Source organism: Haliaeetus albicilla, chromosome 20, assembly GCF_947461875.1.
Source record: "Haliaeetus albicilla chromosome 20, bHalAlb1.1, whole genome shotgun sequence".
NCBI lineage: Eukaryota > Metazoa > Chordata > Aves > Accipitriformes > Accipitridae > Haliaeetus > Haliaeetus albicilla.
In genome coordinates this window covers 5,133,776-5,151,514 of record NC_091502.1, presented here as the reverse complement: position 1 = coordinate 5,151,514, position 17,739 = coordinate 5,133,776, and the positions used below count along the sequence as shown (strand labels likewise).

General features: G+C 36.2%; 1 protein-coding gene across 8 annotated transcripts in view; it reads left to right on the top strand.

Moving 5' to 3' along the window:
- The window catches only part of PAN3 (poly(A) specific ribonuclease subunit PAN3), an 82,958-nt gene that overhangs the window by 49,772 nt on the left and 15,447 nt on the right, over positions 1-17,739 (top strand). For 7 of the 8 annotated variants that reach the window (XM_069808083.1, XM_069808080.1, XM_069808085.1 and 4 more), the window contains 8 exons: positions 4,142-4,389; positions 4,981-5,085; positions 5,750-5,807; positions 6,931-7,092; positions 7,253-7,369; positions 7,463-7,564; positions 15,545-15,710; positions 16,143-16,230. In XM_069808083.1, coding sequence (XP_069664184.1) covers positions 4,142-4,389; positions 4,981-5,085; positions 5,750-5,807; positions 6,931-7,092; positions 7,253-7,369; positions 7,463-7,564; positions 15,545-15,710; positions 16,143-16,230 — 1,046 coding nt within the window. The remainder of the gene's footprint in view (positions 1-4,141; positions 4,390-4,980; positions 5,086-5,749; positions 5,808-6,930; positions 7,093-7,252; positions 7,370-7,462; positions 7,565-15,544; positions 15,711-16,142; positions 16,231-17,739) is intronic. The other variant, XM_069808078.1, reaches the window with a different exon arrangement.

The following is a 17,739-nucleotide window of genomic DNA, read 5'->3' as shown; positions in this document are numbered from 1 at the left end:
GTCTACCACTTCCCTTTCCTCAGTCGCAATGAAACTTCAAAAATAAAAAACAATACCAGAAGTGAAAAATACAACAATAAAGAGGGATATGTAAATGTGACCTCTTTCTCTACCTAAAATGAGAATAGCAGCAGGAGCTCCAGGTATGTGTAGGTAGCCTGTTGTACAGTCACTGTGAATGTTGTCAAAAGACCTGCAAATCCCACAGCCCTTTCCATGTTGAGATGATACCATGACACCGTTTTTTAGATGTAAATAATTTTGAGGTGAAAGAAGCTCTTTCTCTTTGCAGTTTACCTTTCAAGATAGTATTTGACTTCTTCATGAAGGGTATTAAGATTCACCAAGGCAGGAATGGAGAGCCACATTTACTAGTAGATAAGTCTAAGGAAGAACAATTTGAAGCAGGCTTTTTGGTGTTTCTCTTATTAAAATACCAACAGGAATACTAGAGGGGAACACTAAACTGTCTCATAGGGAAAGCTTAAAAATGTTTGGGTTTTTTTTGTCAGGATCACTGGTATGAGAGATAGATAAAAATTGTAATTAGATTATTCAAACCCCATTTTTTCTTAGGCGCTCGGGTGAATAGGCGTTTATATAAATTGTGCTATTGAAAACAGCATGTCTAATTCTGAGACATGGTTCCATATTCGCCACATTGTTACTATCATGTTCAGTACCATCTTTTGCCTTCAGTACGAGTCAGTAGGAATAAATGTTCACCTTTTCATACAGCCATTTTCCTTTATTTTCTTCTAATTCTATTTTGTTGTGGGTAAATATTAATATTGGTAAGGTTTTAACTGATTGAAATACTAATGAAGTTGGTGAGATCTGCTTGAGTTTGTGCATGCAATTATTTGCTTCCGTAAGTACTTGGCTATGCATGAGTTTCACTGTATTTAAAAGTTATTTTTTTCTTTTTTTATGTGATATTGGACTTCTCATAATTAATACTTATTTATTTAGACTCTGCAGAATTTAATGCAGGTCTCCCAGAAGAATCTATCACCTTGAATATTTGCTGCCTCAGCCTGTTGGTACCTACCACAGCACTAGCAGCAATTTCTTGTAACTTGTAGTATATTGTTCTAGTAGTATAAAACCAAACTGTAGTGAAGCTTCTTTCATATCTTGAACTTACTATGTATATTGGCAAATGAGAAGCCTGTATGTTCTGCCCATCAGATGATTTTCATTGAACTCTCAATGTTCTTCCAAAATCAGACCTAACTGAGGCTGGAAGGGCGTTTGGAAAGATTTGTGTAACTGTCTTCCTTTTCTTTCAATCTTGCGTTAATATCCAAGCAAAGGCATTAAGGATTTCTATTTGTAAGTATTCTTTGGCAGGAATAAATTTTTTAAAAAGTAAATCTCACCGTGGAAATTGTTTGAAATTGTATCAGTAAGAACTGCAAGTGATAGATTTTTTTTTTTTTTTTTCCTGAGAAACTTTCAGTAGAAGGTCGCAATATAATTTCAGCAAGGTCGCAAGTCATCACTTTCATTTTTAAGATAAGATTTACAGTATACTGTGTCTTGTACGTACAGTTGTTGGTTTTTTTTTTTTAAAAGTAGAGAAGTCTTCAGTTAATTTTTCATTAGTATATATGAAGGCTGCTGGGGTTTTTTTGCTGGTTCCTACAGTTGAATGTTTTATTGAAAAAAAAGTTTCTTGAAGCCAGTTACTTCTGTCTGGGTAGAAATTACATTCTTGGAAGAACTTCAATTAATTCTATATTTTAATGGAAAAGAGTGAAAAAGACATGTCAATAACTTTCCCTAGGTGAAGAGAATCCCTTGAACATCATAGACACAAACTGTAGAGCTGCTCCAGTTTTATGGCCATTTTAATTAGCCATCCTTCAAATTTTAATAGTAATATATTGTTTCCTTTGAAATTGCTCTTTTCTCACAGTGGATTAAGTACGCATTCATGTTTTAGTCTTTTGTTAAAAATGTAACCATCTATACAGTAGCTTTTGAAATATTTTAAATGTTAGTCACTCAAGGCAACTTTTACCTTAATGGAAACTTACTTTCTTTTGTAGCATAAACCAGTGGTATCACAATGCGTAACGTTTTACGGTCATACAGTTGATTTGTAAGCAGATTTTTAGGACACTGCTTATGTTACCATTCAGAAGTACTTTAAACATTCAGAGGTGCCTATTATAATTTACATTTTATTAAGTTAATACACGAGTCAGCAAGCAATTATTCCACAGTATTGCTCCTCTGTAAGGTGTATGTACACATACATGTACATTTATTAATATAAAAAAAAGTTCTGGCCCAGAAAAGTCTAGACTTTTTTATAATTCTTATATTCTTAAATTCTTATATTTTTATGTTTTATAAAAAGAATAAATGACTGAAGAGACCCAACTAAAGAGAAAGGTGTAGGATTTTCTTCTGGTTTACATTAAAAAGTCTTGTTTGTTTTGTTGGAACTATTCACTTTTCAAGAACAAAAGAAGTATTGTGCTGAATGAATACGCATAGTTTTTGAGATGTCAATAAAGTGAATTATTGGAGTTAAATGAAAGGTTACAAATACTCTAATATCATTAGGATAATACAGCTTCAAAATAATTTTTCCCCACCTACTGATTAAACTGTTAATACTAAAATTCTTATTTGCTTTTGTGGTTTGTTTAAAAAAAAGAAAAAAGTAGATGTAGGAGGGTTGCGACTGCTGTAGAGACAAGACATGAGTGTTAAAAAAAAAAAGAAAAACTCCTACACGTTACTGATGATGCATATTGAGAACTCTGCATACAGTAACCCCTGACGGAAGTAGCTAAACTAGCTTTTGGTAACTAAGAAGTGTGTATGAAAGAAAAAAAGTCGTTCTTGTTTTTGTTACTCAGATATTTGCTTAAGTTACTTCCATTTATAAGCTGTGGTAACTAAAGGTTGTAAATGGAAGTAATTTAAGCAAATAGCTGAGTACCAACTAACTGAATTCTTAATTAGAGAAGAATTCTCAGCTGCCCATAGAGCATTAAATATAAAAGTTGTGTATCTTCTGTCCTTTCAAAAAAAGAATGTAGTATGGCAATGTAGTTCTGATTTAAGGAAGAGAAAGTACATCCCAGTCTGAACTGAGCAACAGTAAGTTTCATAGATGCTCTCTGTTGTATTAATCTGAATATGTAGATATCTAGGATCTTCTACTAGTAATACTAGGAGTTTTCTGAAGGGTAATCCCTTCCTCACATCTTTGACATCTAAACTTCTATAAATAAGCGTATCTGAGGATTCCACATACAATGACTCTTGAAGTAACCAAACTAGTTTTTGGTAACTAAAAAGTGTGTGTGCAGAGAAGGTTGCCCTTGTTTTTCCCCACTGATGCACTTTGTTTAGAAGCTGAGCTTCTCAAGTTTCAGTTGAGTTGCCTGTCTAATGTTGAGGCTGAACACCAGTCAATGAAATAATTTGAAATAAATTTGAAAATCTCAGCATGAATGCCTAACAGACTTCCTATTCTGAGAAGCTACCTGTCTTTGCATACCAAATAGATCTTCTGGAGGACAATTTTTTAATACAATAATTACAGGAAAATAAATAATTTCTCCTCTGAAATTATTAAAAGTAGCGTATTGTGTATTGCTTATTTGCATGCTGTAGTTACTGGAGATCTAACTGCAATGTTCATTCATAGCTGTGGAGTTGGTTCAAGTAAAAGATACACACATAATGAGGTGAAGTGAGTTACAGCTCAGCAAACTCCATTGACTGCTCGTGTAACTTATGTAAACACTCACTTACCATGCAGTTGTTAATATTTTGTGGTTTAATAAACTCTCTTCTAGACACAGCATTAATTTGATTTGTCTCCCCCTTTCTACTACTTCTGTGTCTTTCATTCTAGTTCTCTCTGTGTAGATCATAAGTTCCCAAGCCCTTTCTCTCAGAACTAAGCATGATTTTTTGGGAAAATGTATCTGTTCAGTCTTGCTCTTAATGTTTTACCTCTTACTGCTCATATAGATGTAGCAGTCCTTAAGCATCTCACCTGCTCAGAATATTACTGGTAGTGTAGGCTGGGGTTCTTTTTTTCAAATGGCTAATTTTTTTTTTTTTTTGGATGACAAAGATTTGATCAAGAGTCTTCTTGTGTTTCTTGAAGGAATGTCACTGTCAGCAGGATCTTCTCCTCTTCATTCCCCCAAAATAACTCCTCATACATCTCCTGCTCCTCGAAGAAGAAGTCATACTCCTAACCCAGCAAACTATATGGTGCCTACTAGTGCCTCTGCTTCTGTTGCTAATGCTGTCTCTCAGCCTCCATCTACCGGCCAGGTGATCCAGAAGGAAACAGTGGGTGGAACAACGTACTTCTACACTGATACAACTCCAGCACCTCTCACAGGAATGGTATGTTTGCTTTCCATCCAGAAGTGTATGGAGTTGCCAAATGCTGAATTGGTTGATGCTACAGAGATTATTCTAAACACTCTGAAACCCTTATTCTCTATGAAGATTTGGCCTTTTAATTGTTGTAATTGTTCTCCAAAATCACTGAAATTTAAGGACCAGAGAATTTTATATGTATTTTTCATTTACCTCTGTGGAGAGTTTTGGGGGTTTTTTTATACAGCAATAGAAAGAAAGCATTTTATGTGTATCTCAGTGGATACATACATAAGGAGAAAACACGAAAAATTCACATTGTTGGTTTTTTTTTTTTTCTGATGGGTTAAATAACCCTTCCATTTACAGTGGAGGGGAAAAAGCAGTTACAAAAATATTAAAATAACTATGTACACACATACACACACCCCCTTGAAATCATTAGTAGTAAATATCTCATAAGGAAATTGTAGTATATCTGACAATTGATTTGTAACACGTACTTGTGCATGAAGCCTTCGTAGTTCAGTAGCTCAAACTAAAAGGGTGACAAAACTCTTCATTTTCCCTATTGTTAAGGGTTTTAAACTACTTGTTAAAATGTTTTGTTTTCAGGTATTTCCAAACTACCACATTTACCATCCAGCTGCACCTCACGTTGCTTACATGCAGCCAAAAGCAAATGCACCTTCCTTCTTCATGGCAGATGAGCTCAGACAGGTAAGATGATAGAGAATTTAAAGGAAAAATCTCATATCTTGGCAAAAACTAGAAAATCACTAATAGTAGAAGAGAAATAGTCACTCAAAGTCCTTGCAGTCAATTTTCCCTGTGGAGAATTTAAAAAAACAAGTTCTGTAATGGGTGGAGTACCACAGAGGATGGGGGCAGGTTACAACATATGTGACTGCAATCTAATCTGCATGCCATGATGTACTGTTCAGCTAAGGATTCTTACTTCTCGTGTATTGTTTTGGTATGCATGAGTTCATTTATGTAGCATTCCTTTAAGCTGTGATCCTATCCAGTTTTAAAGTCTTTCACTGAAATAAAAGTGTATGCAGGTGTTAGTTGATGAGCCTTTCTCTGAGAGCTGGCTGTGACTGTTACTTATTTCAGCTTTACTGTAGTAGGTGCCTCTGCTAATGCCAGCTCTAGCTAATGTGTCTTCTGCAGTTCTTTCCTTCAAGAATTTATATATTTTGTCATTAATGTTTTCAAGCCTAGTGGTCTTCACCCCCTTCCCTCCCCCAACCCTGGACACTTGCATCAACTCCCTTTTTTAGTACAAGTAGCTGGAACTTCAAAGACAGTGTACTGTTAACTTGCCAGAAATGGTGAGCTGAATTATAGCGTTCAAAACCTGACTGACTTTGTTCTTCAGGAACTGATCAACAGACACTTAATAACTATGGCCCAGATTGATCAGGCTGATATTCCTGGTAAGTAAGTGTTTCTTATAACGTAAACTGTGATCATATTGTTCTGCAACCATGCATATTCAACAATATTAACAACATCTTGCAAAGAACACCACATGTTTTTAATTTTTCATGAAGCCTTCATCATCAGCCTGGGCTGTGGATAATCAGATACAAAGTTTTTCAGAAATAGGAAATTTGTTTCTTGCTTCTATTTTCTCTTTCTTCTCTGATTTTCTTCTGTTTTAAAACCCCTTAATGGTTGGGAATACTTACAATTGCTGAGAAAGGAAAAATCATGAAGGCAATAAAGCCTCATGAAGAACAGTAGTGTATTACTTTGTACATATTAGGTATTCCTTTAAAGGATGCATATATCTTCAAAGGCTGTATATAAACTAGAAAATTAATTTGTTTTAAAGTGAATTGGCTGGCATACTAGTTGTCAGGCAAGAGAAGCATATACTATTCATTGTAATTTGGCTTTTGGAGAATTTACAATTGACTCTGTTCAACTTGATTTAAACACATTGCTTTTCTTGGTTGCAGTATCTTCTCAAATGTATGTTTAACATGATAATGATACAGTAAAAAAATGCAATTTAGTTTACTAATGCAGATGAAGTACAAGTGTATCTCGTCTTGCAAGGGTAATCTCTTAATCTGATTTGTAAACTTTCAGCACCTCTCTCCTCCTGTTTTCTAAACCAGTATGTTAAAACACATAAGATCCAGATTTGCTTTTTTGTGATGAAGACAGGGTTCTTACAGTGGTATGAAGTCTTTATGGAAGTTGGTGGTTATTTATGAATCTGTGCAGGAAAAAAACACCAAAGAATGGTCATTCAGAAGGGTGAATTTTTAAGGCAAATGAGCAAATGGCAGATGGAACTGTGCATCTATTCTGTTGATTTTACTTGGTGTAACTGTTTTTCTGAAGACAGTTATTTTAGCTCTGTGGAATCTCTTCCAGGAACCTGTATATTGGTATTAAAGCTAAAATAGTGAATTTTAACTTTACATGCATCTAAAAGGTGGTGCAAAGAATTTATGTATTGCAGTCGTTTTAATCTTATTGCTACTGTAATAACTTTCTCAAAGTCAGCTGACACCTACTATGTTTCTGTGTATAAACTGATTTTAGCAGTTCCTGCGGAAGTGGACAGCTACCACAGTCTCTTTCCTCTGGAACCACTGCCACCACCCAATCGGATACAGAAAACAAGCAACTTTGGGTACATTACATCATGCTATAAAGCTGTAAATAGTAAAGATGACCTGCCATATTGCCTTCGGAGGATACATGGTGAGAAAAATTGAGTTGTCTCGATAGGACTAGCATCCCTAAGCATGCTAGTGATATTTTAATGTCTGGTTGCTTTTCAGTAGTTTCAGAAGAAATGTCAAAGTAAAAAATTCTCCCCCAAAACATTAAATTTTAAGCCATGTTTTTTGTTCTTTTCTAGGTTTTCGTCTTGTTAACACCAAGTGCATGGTATTGGTTGACATGTGGAAAAAAATTCAGCACTCAAATATAGTAACTTTGCGTGAAGTGTTTACCACTAAAGCGTTTGGAGAACATTGTAAGTTTTTGGGGTTTTCTTCCCAACTGATGTGTTGAGACTTTTTTCTAAATATGCTTGAGTTAGTAATTGTCACATGTTTCTATTTTTAAGCTCTTGTGTTTGCATACGATTTTCATGCTGGAGGAGAGACTATGATGAGCAGACACTTCAATGACCCTAGTGCTGATGCCTATTTCACAAAACGAAAATGGGGTAAGGAAAATACGTTATCGTACAATACTTCTGTAAACTATTTCCAATACTTAAGCAGTAAGTAGGTGATCAGAAATAGTCGTTCAACTTAATTTTTTAGCTAATCGGTTCTGTCATATCATAAGCTGATTGGGATCAGAGAACTCTTCTTCACTTCCTATTTGTAAAATTTCTGAACATAATTTTTTTTTTGACATAACAGAAAAGTATAACTAGAGTTAAAATCTAAGGTAGAAGTCTAACAGTGAACAATTTACTTTTCTGGTCACATTTGACTTGTGACTAATATGCAAAATTGACATCAGTTTGTAAGGGAATTACAGTTCTTTGACAGGGAAATAAGTTTGAATGGGATTGGGACCCAAGAACTCTGGGGTCCTAATTGCAGGTCTGTCACTGGGTGACACCTGACACTTAATGGAGATGTTTCCAAAATTGTAAAAGACGTGTGTTATGTCAATTTGATGCTTTTGCTGTTCAGGTGCCCTCCACTTATAATTATTTTTTTTCCTAATGGAGTATTATGGGGACTAATTAGACAGTGTTTTATTTAATGTTTTGAAATGTGAAGTACTAGTTAAGACAAGAAATGGATTGAAAATTTCCTGTAACTTATATTCTTTTCAGACACAGACTTCGCATCATGGTCTGATTTTTTTCAGATTTATACTATGGCTTCAAAGGAGTCACTAAAGCTACATCTACATTCATAAATAAAATCTGTCACAGCATGGTCTGTGATTCAGCAAGTCGCCCAGCAAAGCTCATATCCATATGGCTAAAGCCTCCTCCCCTCCAAAACAGTACGCCGCCAGTCATTCTGCCTGTTAGGACCAGTTTGTGACCCATGCAGTCCCACAAACTGCATCCATGTGTGGTCTGGAACACAACAGGCCAAAGCTGTTAGTAGAGCCCAGTGCCATGCTGAGAAAGCTGAATGGAATCCCAGAAATTCTTAGGGTAGGAAGGTACCCTCAGAGCTCATTTGGCCCAAGTTCCTGCTCGATGCAGGACCAACCCTGAAATGAGATCCATGACCAGAGGACTATGACCTGGCCTTGTTTGTTTTATTAGAGTAGGTGTTCCCTAAATATCTTTAGGCTGCCAGTGTATAAAGAGAAGCAGGAGCTAAGGTTTCTTCTTTCTTGTGCCTTTTGAAATTAGAGCCTTTAGCTGTGAATTCAATCTGTTTTGAAGGTTGACATGGAAAACTTTACTTGGCTATCTGGTAGATCAGAGTATAATGGATTGGTAGTGGGTAAATACAGTCAAAGGCTTGCAGATCCCTTATATACTGAATAATTCCCCCTGGCTTTGCACTGAGCTGACTGGTATAAGTGAGATTGGAACTTGAGTTCCACCACTGGTTTTGGTGGTAATATCTCAGACAGAGGAAACCCTAGTTTGACTTGTCATATCCTGTGGCAAGTCGAAGAATGCAATTACAAATTCAGTGAGCCTGATGTGAAACTAATTTGGTAGGATAAACCTGGAACACCTACTGCCAGGTTAATGACTGTTATGTGCAGGGCTAGACTTCTGAGTGTCTCCCGCCCATGGTTTTCAATTTCCATGTAAATCAGTCCTTGTTATGTTTTTATACCTCTCTAGAGTATTACAGAAGAATGATGTCTGTTCTAGATAAAATAATAGAAGTTACAATAAAATTCTTGGGGACACATTCTTTTGTCACACTGGAAAAGAGTTAAGTTTTGCTCTTATAAAGGGCAGTCATGTCTCATTAATCTATCCAAGTTCTTTGAAGGAAGATCCAGTAGATTGGATCTTTGGTTTTCAGTGAAGTCCATCAGAGTCTAAAAGAAACTTAAGTGACCATGAGATGAAAGAGAAAGTCCTCAGTTAGATTAATAACTGGTTAGAAGATGAGAAACAGAGTGAGAGTGAGCAGTTGATCGTCACAGTGAAGGGAGATCACCGATGGGGTCTCACAAGAATATGTGCTGGGACTTTTATTTCTTAACACATTCACTTATTTTCACTGAAGATAAACAATGGTCTGTCAAAGTTTGCTGATAATACCAAATTATTTGGGTTGTTAAAAACAAAGGCCAATTGTGATGGATTGCAGAAGGATCTTACAAGACTGGGACTCTTGGCAGTAATCTAGCAGGTGATATAATGTAAACTGATGTGATTGAGGGAAAACATAACTAGCTTTAAACATAAAATGGTGGCCTCTGTTGTGGCTGTTACCACTTAGTAATAGATCTGGGGCTATAGTTAAGTAGATTAAGGAAAATACTGTTCTCTTGCTGAATAGCAGTAAATAGGAAATGGATTGTTGCAGGTTATTAAGAAAAAAGTAAACAATGAAACAGAAGATGTCGTATTCAAGATGTGGGTGCATCACAGACTCCTATCTGTACTTGTGGTCCTCCTTACACATTTTGAAGGGCGTAGAAGAACAGCAAATAAATTGAAAGAGGTGACAGGGATGATCAAAGGCATGGAACAGCTTCTGTATGAAGAACATAATACTACTTTCATGCTTTTAAAGATGGACAGGAGTATGATGGGATTAAAAATGACTGCAATACGGCAGGTGTCTGAAAAATCATCAGGGATAAAGAAAAAATGAATAAGCAACAATAGTTTACTATTTCTTCCAGCCTAAAACTAGGGACTGACAAATGAAACTAGCCAACTAGCAAATTCAAAACCTGTGTAAAGACAATTAAGCCATGGAACTTTATCACAGATTATTGTGGACTTTTGCCTGGGTTCAAGGGGAAAGTGGGCTTACTCATGGAGGAGAAATACTTGAAGACTGTTAACTGCAAAGACACTATCTCTCTAGCTCAGGAGTTCTCTGAGCTGCAAATCTTTGGAGGCTAGTAGAATATTCTATTTGTTTACATTTGTATGGTCAGGTATCAATTGCAAGCTACTGTTCTAATTTTAGTGTTATGTGTCTTTGAAACAGGCTAGTGGGCTATCTGGACCATTTATTTGACCAACTACTACTTCCTTCTGTAGGCAGGGATGGTCTTTGAAATTGGAAATAAGACATCAATTTCTGTTCGGCCAAACCAAAGTACTCTTTAATTAAAATGAACTGTTGCAGCAGAACTTAGAGGGATCTGTAAGGAAGATAACTCTCTCCTGTCTATGGCACTTCTCATTACCTGCTCTTCCAGTCTTTTTATTAGATAAATCAGAAAAAAAGTCACCTGAAATTCCCAAATTTTGCCAAATCTTTCTGCATATCTTTGCTTTGGCCTTTCTTTTTTTGGTAACTGCTGCTTTCTAGTCTGGTCCTCAGTAGAAGGAGCAATTTAAGAGAGAAAAATAAGATTGCATACCTATAACTTGATTTCTCGGAATTGCCTGCCTTCATGGATCCTTTCTCCATCCCCTCACAGAGTTTCTTGGCCGTCTGCCTGCCTAGAGGAGACTCCCAAGAGAAGCAGGGGAATGGATGGAAGTTGGGTACTCTGCAGCATGAGGCCCAGATTAGTACAATTGCTTTTAAAGGTTTTAGGAGGCACAACACTGTGAACCTGATCAGTGAACTCAGAGAATTTGATTTCAGGTATGCAACCTTATTTATGTTGAACACTCCAGTTGGCAACGTGAGACTTTGACAGTTAAAAGATGAGGATTATGGTTTACATAGCTGTCTTGCATGTCACTGGTGGCAGTGTGGTCAGTCTTGCATTTTTTTCTTTTTGCCGTGTTATTTACAGACCCTGTTACAGAACTACTTTGGAAGAGATTTGGTGTGGGGGAAAAAAAAAAAACCAGCTTACATTTATTTTTATACTGTAAACTAATGGCTTTGTTACTTCTGAATGCTATAGAATTTATTGCTTGTGTTCTTTATGCAATGAGATATCCTCTTTCTTCAGGTGGTACAGTGTGATAATCTGACATTGCTCTGTCATGTTTTACTGAATTTACACAAGTTTTAAAATCAGGAGTCTGACTTTTCAGTTAATTGTTACTTGGAGTACATTTATTTGAAAAGTTCCTTTTTTGTTTGATGCTCATTTGTTACATTTCTTCAATACACTTATTTCTATCAAAAGTGTCTAAACGTTAAATCTGTTGTTCTGGAACTTGTTTGTTTTCTTCCACCTTTCTGATACTGCTCAACTTCAGATTATAGTACATGTTAGTACCTTTATCTCTGCAGAAATGATGTTCTCTTTAAATTAGCAAGTTAACCCAAAAGCACTGAAATGTTCTTAACAGTCCAGTAATTAAATGGTAAACCACATTCTGAATGTACGTACTTTAAAACTATCGGCTAGAAAGTCCTGGCAAATTAACAGTAACTATCCACTGCTGCCAGTAAGGTTTTTTTCTTTGTCCTGATGGGTTTTTGTGGTTGGCAGAGATAAGCGTGCCTTTGATATGTCCTTTGGTCTGTTTATTAAAAACACTCTGAGTAATTAAACATTGGTGTACATGCTGTTAATAGTAGTTTGCAGCACCACAGATTCTGCTTTTCAGCAAACAAATACTTTCTAATGAGGATAGGCAAGTTTCCTGGACCTTGTTTTCCTTTGGACACATTAATAGTAGTATGTAATGCACAAAAATGGACTTCAGTGCTGACTTCACAGTTTTTGCATCCCCAGTTGCTGAATGTTTTTTCATAACATACCTTTTCCATTGAAAAAGAAATAAGTTGTGTACTTCGACTGTGCTGAGGAGAAAGAATATACGAATATCGAAAGTCAATGTGATGTTGTTAAGGTCAAAATATGTGACTAATAATTATCCTAAAATACCTTTGCCAAAAGCTGCAACTTTTTCAAAGTAAATCCAAGTTTTCAATGTCTTCAGATTTTTTACAAAATGTAGTGCTGCACTAATAGTTCAGAACCTTTCTGTATATTGAAAATCGGGAAATGTAAAATTGAAGCCCAGGTTTCCCTGGAGAAGGGGGACAAACGAAGGCTACTGCATTTATCTTGCTTTCAGTACTTTAACAGAGGAACACCTAGCAAACACTGAACAATTCACAGTTCTCAATGTAAGAGACTGATTTACAGGCCTGAGAGGTTCAATGTAGTAAGCAGCTAAATCTTTCACTGGACTTTTTTTTTTTTTCATAACTGTTTGATGAGAATTGCTGTTTGTTAGCATGCTTTCTGACAGTGTTCCTGATGATGTAAAACAGGTTCTACTGCCAGTGGTCCCAGCTCTTCCACTCCAGGACTATCCCTGGCTTTATCCTTGCTCTGGGGAACTGAATTTCATTTGAATGCTTTTTTAACAAACAAAAAAGAAGTATACACATGTGCACCAGTGCAAAGAGTACACTTTTTGTTCCATTGAGAACGCGATACCACAGAACTTAAAAATAAATAAATAAAAATGCTGACAACAATTTTTATCTTAATGTGTCAAGGAAAAATAATGGATAACCCGTGTTTTTGAAATGGCGGTTCTTACATTTTTAATCTTGTCCATTAGTATCTATGTTCTGCATCTCAGAGAGATGAAAGTAGTGGGAGAGGTCAGTCTGCCCTGCGGTAGGTGGGAAGAATGTAATCTGAAGTTGTGCATGTTGTGGCTGTGGATTCAACCTGTGGTGGGAAGCCTTTTTCAAATCAACCATGAAACCTCTAAAATACCACTTTTTGGAGTAAAGTAATTCTGATAAATTTTGTAACATTTTCTTATATTCTTGTGATGTTTTCCACTGTGTTCAGCACCGTTTAGAGAGCTTTCAACGGTGTGTTTTGCCTGAAGAGCGAGCTTTTGGGTCTCATGGCCTTGGGTCCTTGCTCAAGTGCTATCTGTGGCAGGCCTGATGGACCTCATCGGACATACTTCATAGTCAGCACTGCAGCAAACTGAACTGCTTTTAATCTTACTTGTTTTGAACAGATAGATATGTAAGTAGGCATTTCAAAACTGATTCTTCCAGTGTTCTAGCTTGTGCCTTTAGTGTATGGGAACATGGGGTGCAGCCAACCAGTCTGAAAGGAGCAGCCTAGTTTGGCTGTAGCCTCAAGCCAGTCTTTCCAGTAGTAAAATAATGTTGTTGCTTGGTTGAGATTTTTCTGATAGCGGGGGAGAAGCTGTGTTGAACTCTGATCTTTCAGCTTTTTAGTGTATGTTGAATATTCTCTTGGTTACATGGCCTTTATCTGGAAATCAAAGGGCAAGTGCTGTTGTTTTGAAGTTGCGTGCAGAAAAATAACTCCCAAGTTTTGGCTTTTCTCTCTCTTTGGGATATTATGGCAACATTTGTGTTTTGGAAGTATTTATTTCACACAGATGTAACTCTGTCTTACAGTGTCCATACACATTCGTGTTAAACATATCACACACATTGCTGTTTACCAAATATAAAGTGTATTCTATAGCAAGTAGTAACTAGAGAAAACCTCGACTAATAAAGGAGGTTATATCTCCTCAATCATTTTATATCATCATAATTTTTGTCATGCTGAAGAAGAGATAATCATGAGGGGAAAAAAGTTTGCTACGTGAGACTTCTGGTATGCTGGTTTGTGGGAAGTGATTTGCATAATGATTCATCAGGAGGCCAGAAAAAAACAAAGAATATCTCATTGTATTCAGCCTTCAGTAGACATGACAGACTTATTGCTATTTAAAGGAGTCAGTGTCTTGGTCTTTATAATCTAAACTAAAGCACTTTAAACCTGAAAAATGAACTAAAGCTTAAAAACAAACAAACAAAAGCTCAGAAATGAAAGGTGGGAACATTTCCAGCCCATCACCCCAAAATCAGTAAAATTTCTAAGTAAAAAATTTTCAGTACGTGTTTCATTTTTTTCACTCTTGCATATACTTGTGTGTACACATGCAAGCACACACACACAAACTTATTTTGAGCAAGTGCACAAATGTTGATATGCTCCTGTAGGGAGAGTAAAAAAAAAAAGAAACCCTAATAAAAACCAAAGAAACAAATGTTTGAAGGAGAGGAGTGCAGTCAGTTTACAACTGAACTGGATGCTTAGATGATTTTACTGAATACTGATGATATTACTGGTCTCAAAATTAGCAAAATCAGTACTGAGGCAACCTCATGAAATGCCTATCACATTTGTAAAATTGAGATGCCCTGTCTTACTCTGGATGTATTTACTTCTACTTCAGCTTTGTGCCGCGCAAACAGTAGCAACTTCTTTGTATTACATGCATCTTACTAAAAATAACATTTGTTATCTATATCTTTATTTTTTCATCTCTGGCTCAGTATTACTCAGAAACTGTTTGCAGTGTAGAATTTGGGTGTGTGTTTGCAAAGAATTAGTTTTACTTTTGAAAGGAGGACTGTAAATCCGTTTGGAAGGGGAGTGATGCATTGCTTTCAGATGGCCCATTGAACAGGGGTCATGCCGTGATGACTTGTCAGGGAGCTGGGTCACAGCAGAATATACCTCTGAAGTGAAGTGGCGTTCAGCGATGTTTAGCCTCTAAATCTTACAGTCTGATTTGCCCATGTAATTTGAAACTAGCTTGTTATTTTTTTTCTTTGTCTTATCAGATGATAGAGAATGTTTAATTTGTAAGCCTTCCTACAGTAAAAGAGGTAAAATGGGATCTGTTGCAGCTGTTGTGGTAGATGCTATTGTTTCAGAATACTGGTATTTTCACTTCTGAAGTACCTGCATATTTGATGTACCACCCACTTTCAGCAATTTCTAACCAGTGCTTTTTTTGTAGTGATTATTCATCCTAAACTTTAAAAATCAGCATGGTTTTCCTAGATATGAGAGTGAAAATAATAATGCCTAATGAATTGTCAGCATTTTAAAATGTGGTGTCCTTCCAAAAAACCCTAAACTAAACCAAACAAAAAAAAAAAATCCCCAACCCCAAACCAACCATTAAAGCACAATAAATATGTCTTTCGAGGACTGTTAAGAGTTGAATGAAATGAATGTGTGAGTTAACTGTATAATTCAAAATGTTCTAATGTGAATTTTGCACAGTAACCTTCTATTGATGCTTACAATGTTTTACTTCTAGGTCAGCATGATGGACCTCTACCACGGCAGCATGCTGGATTGCTTCCAGAGTCTTTGATATGGGCATACATTGTGCAGCTCAGCTCTGCGTTACGGACTATTCATACGGCAGGACTGGCGTGCCGAGTGATGGATCCAACAAAGATTCTAGTAACAGGCAAAACAAGGTAATGAAAGTGTTTGTTCTCACTGTGTTACTGGGATCTGTATTCGTGGTAGCTGCTGACTGTGCACCTTTTACAGAAATAACAAAGTCTAACTAGAAAGTTCTGTTGCTTTTAACTAGCATGAGAAATGTGCTAAAACTTGTAAATTGTTTTTAAAGTTCTTTTTAAACACATTTTGGGAAGACTTACGCATGATCCTCAAAGTATTGTTCAGATCCACTACTGACAATTTAGACATTTGCTGATTTATTTGTAAACTGAAGACTGTTGCATTTTATCAAATAGTAAAATTAGTATTTTCCGCTTCATAGTAATTTGCTGAGTACTGATGAATTTTTTTGCATATCAAAGCATCCAGTGAATGCTAGAGGAAAAATTGAGTAACAACAGAATTTAATGGCACTTCTTCGTTTTCTCGTCTTGTTCCTAAAGGTTACGAGTTAATTGTGTTGGAATCTTTGATGTTTTGACATTTGACAACAGTCAAAATAATCCACTGGCATTAATGGCTCAGTTTCAGGTAAGACAACAGCGCCAGAGTTAGGCTGGTGACTTGGCATGGGGAGTATTGAAAAGCAGTGTGATTCCTTTTGGAAGACAAATATTTTAATTAAACTGTAGTCCAGCATATCCTATCTCTAAATGACTGTATTTTTTCATTCCTGATTTGATCTTGGTTCTGCCAAGCATTATTCAAATTTGCTTGTAATTTAGAAATATGAATGCTCATTTTGCTATCTTCTGCTTCTAAAATTTCAGCAAACTCACCAAACTGCTTGAACTGTTAGTATTTAACAAACTTAAGTCAGAAATGGTTAGAAATATGAATTTCTAAAGGAAGGAGAAGAAAAAATCTTACATTTAGTGTTAGAGATCAAAAAATAATGGTTCAGTAACAGGTTTTGCTTTGCTTTCTCTTTTGTTATTTTAACAAAAATAAGTGTTGAATACCCGTTCACAGAGGAGTAAGAGATCTTTTAAATAACTGCACTTAGGCCTTCTCCACGCTCCTAAAAGGTTCTAGTGTATCTTTATTTTAGGCTCCTAGTTTTTCCATGCTCTCCTGGTGTTCTCTGAAGTGTGGACTCTGCATAATTCCTGAATTAAGAAGAATCCCTTTAGATTTAACAAAATCTGTTCCACAGTCATCTGGAGCATCACTGTGTACAGGAGTGCTTCTTTCCCTAACTTCCCCTCAGGGTAAAGTACATTGCTTCAGCAGTCATCACATCCCCTGTCCGTACTGGGAGTGAAAGACTACAGCAGGGAGTTGGATTTAATTTATTTTCATTAATTGAGATTATTCAATGTGAGAAAATTGTTCATTCAGAGTCTTCCAGTAATAAATGAAATGTTTGAACTTTGGCCAGGCAGAAACTAGCTTATTGGAGACCATGTCCTAGAACATAGCAACTTTTTCTTTTTTTGAGTGATACAGTAAAGCAATTTTCAGTGTACTTTGAGTAGTACATCAAAGGATTCCCTGCTCTCCTCCCCCAGCTACATATCAATGGGCTTTTGGTAATAATTTAGTGGAAAACAGCTGACAGAAGATAGGAATACATGCAACTGAGAGATTCCATGCCTAAAAATGTAATGAGTTTTTTTTTTTTTTAAATCTAAATACTACTTTAAATTTATTTTAATTGCAGCTGGGAAAGAGATCCTCCTGAGATATTATGACATTCAAGTAATTTTAAAGCAAAACGTTTAATGCACTTGGAGGTACAAATCTAAAAATACTCACAGGTACATGAATCTGTCAAAAGCATTTACCACCATAGCAGCCCAACACTTGGCAACTAACTTACTTGGTAATGCCTGGTTTTGTTTAGGGGGATATTTATGCATGTTTTATACATTGTTAATATCCAAATTGTTGAGGTATCACAGCTAAACCAGAAAAGCAGTACTCTTAAATATATAGTTTGGAAGTTCTAAACTAGAGTTAGAAATATAGTATCGTCTTCTTTTTTGTCACTTCTCTAGAAGGGCTAGGCTTTCACTATCCATTTTGTTCCTTCAGAGA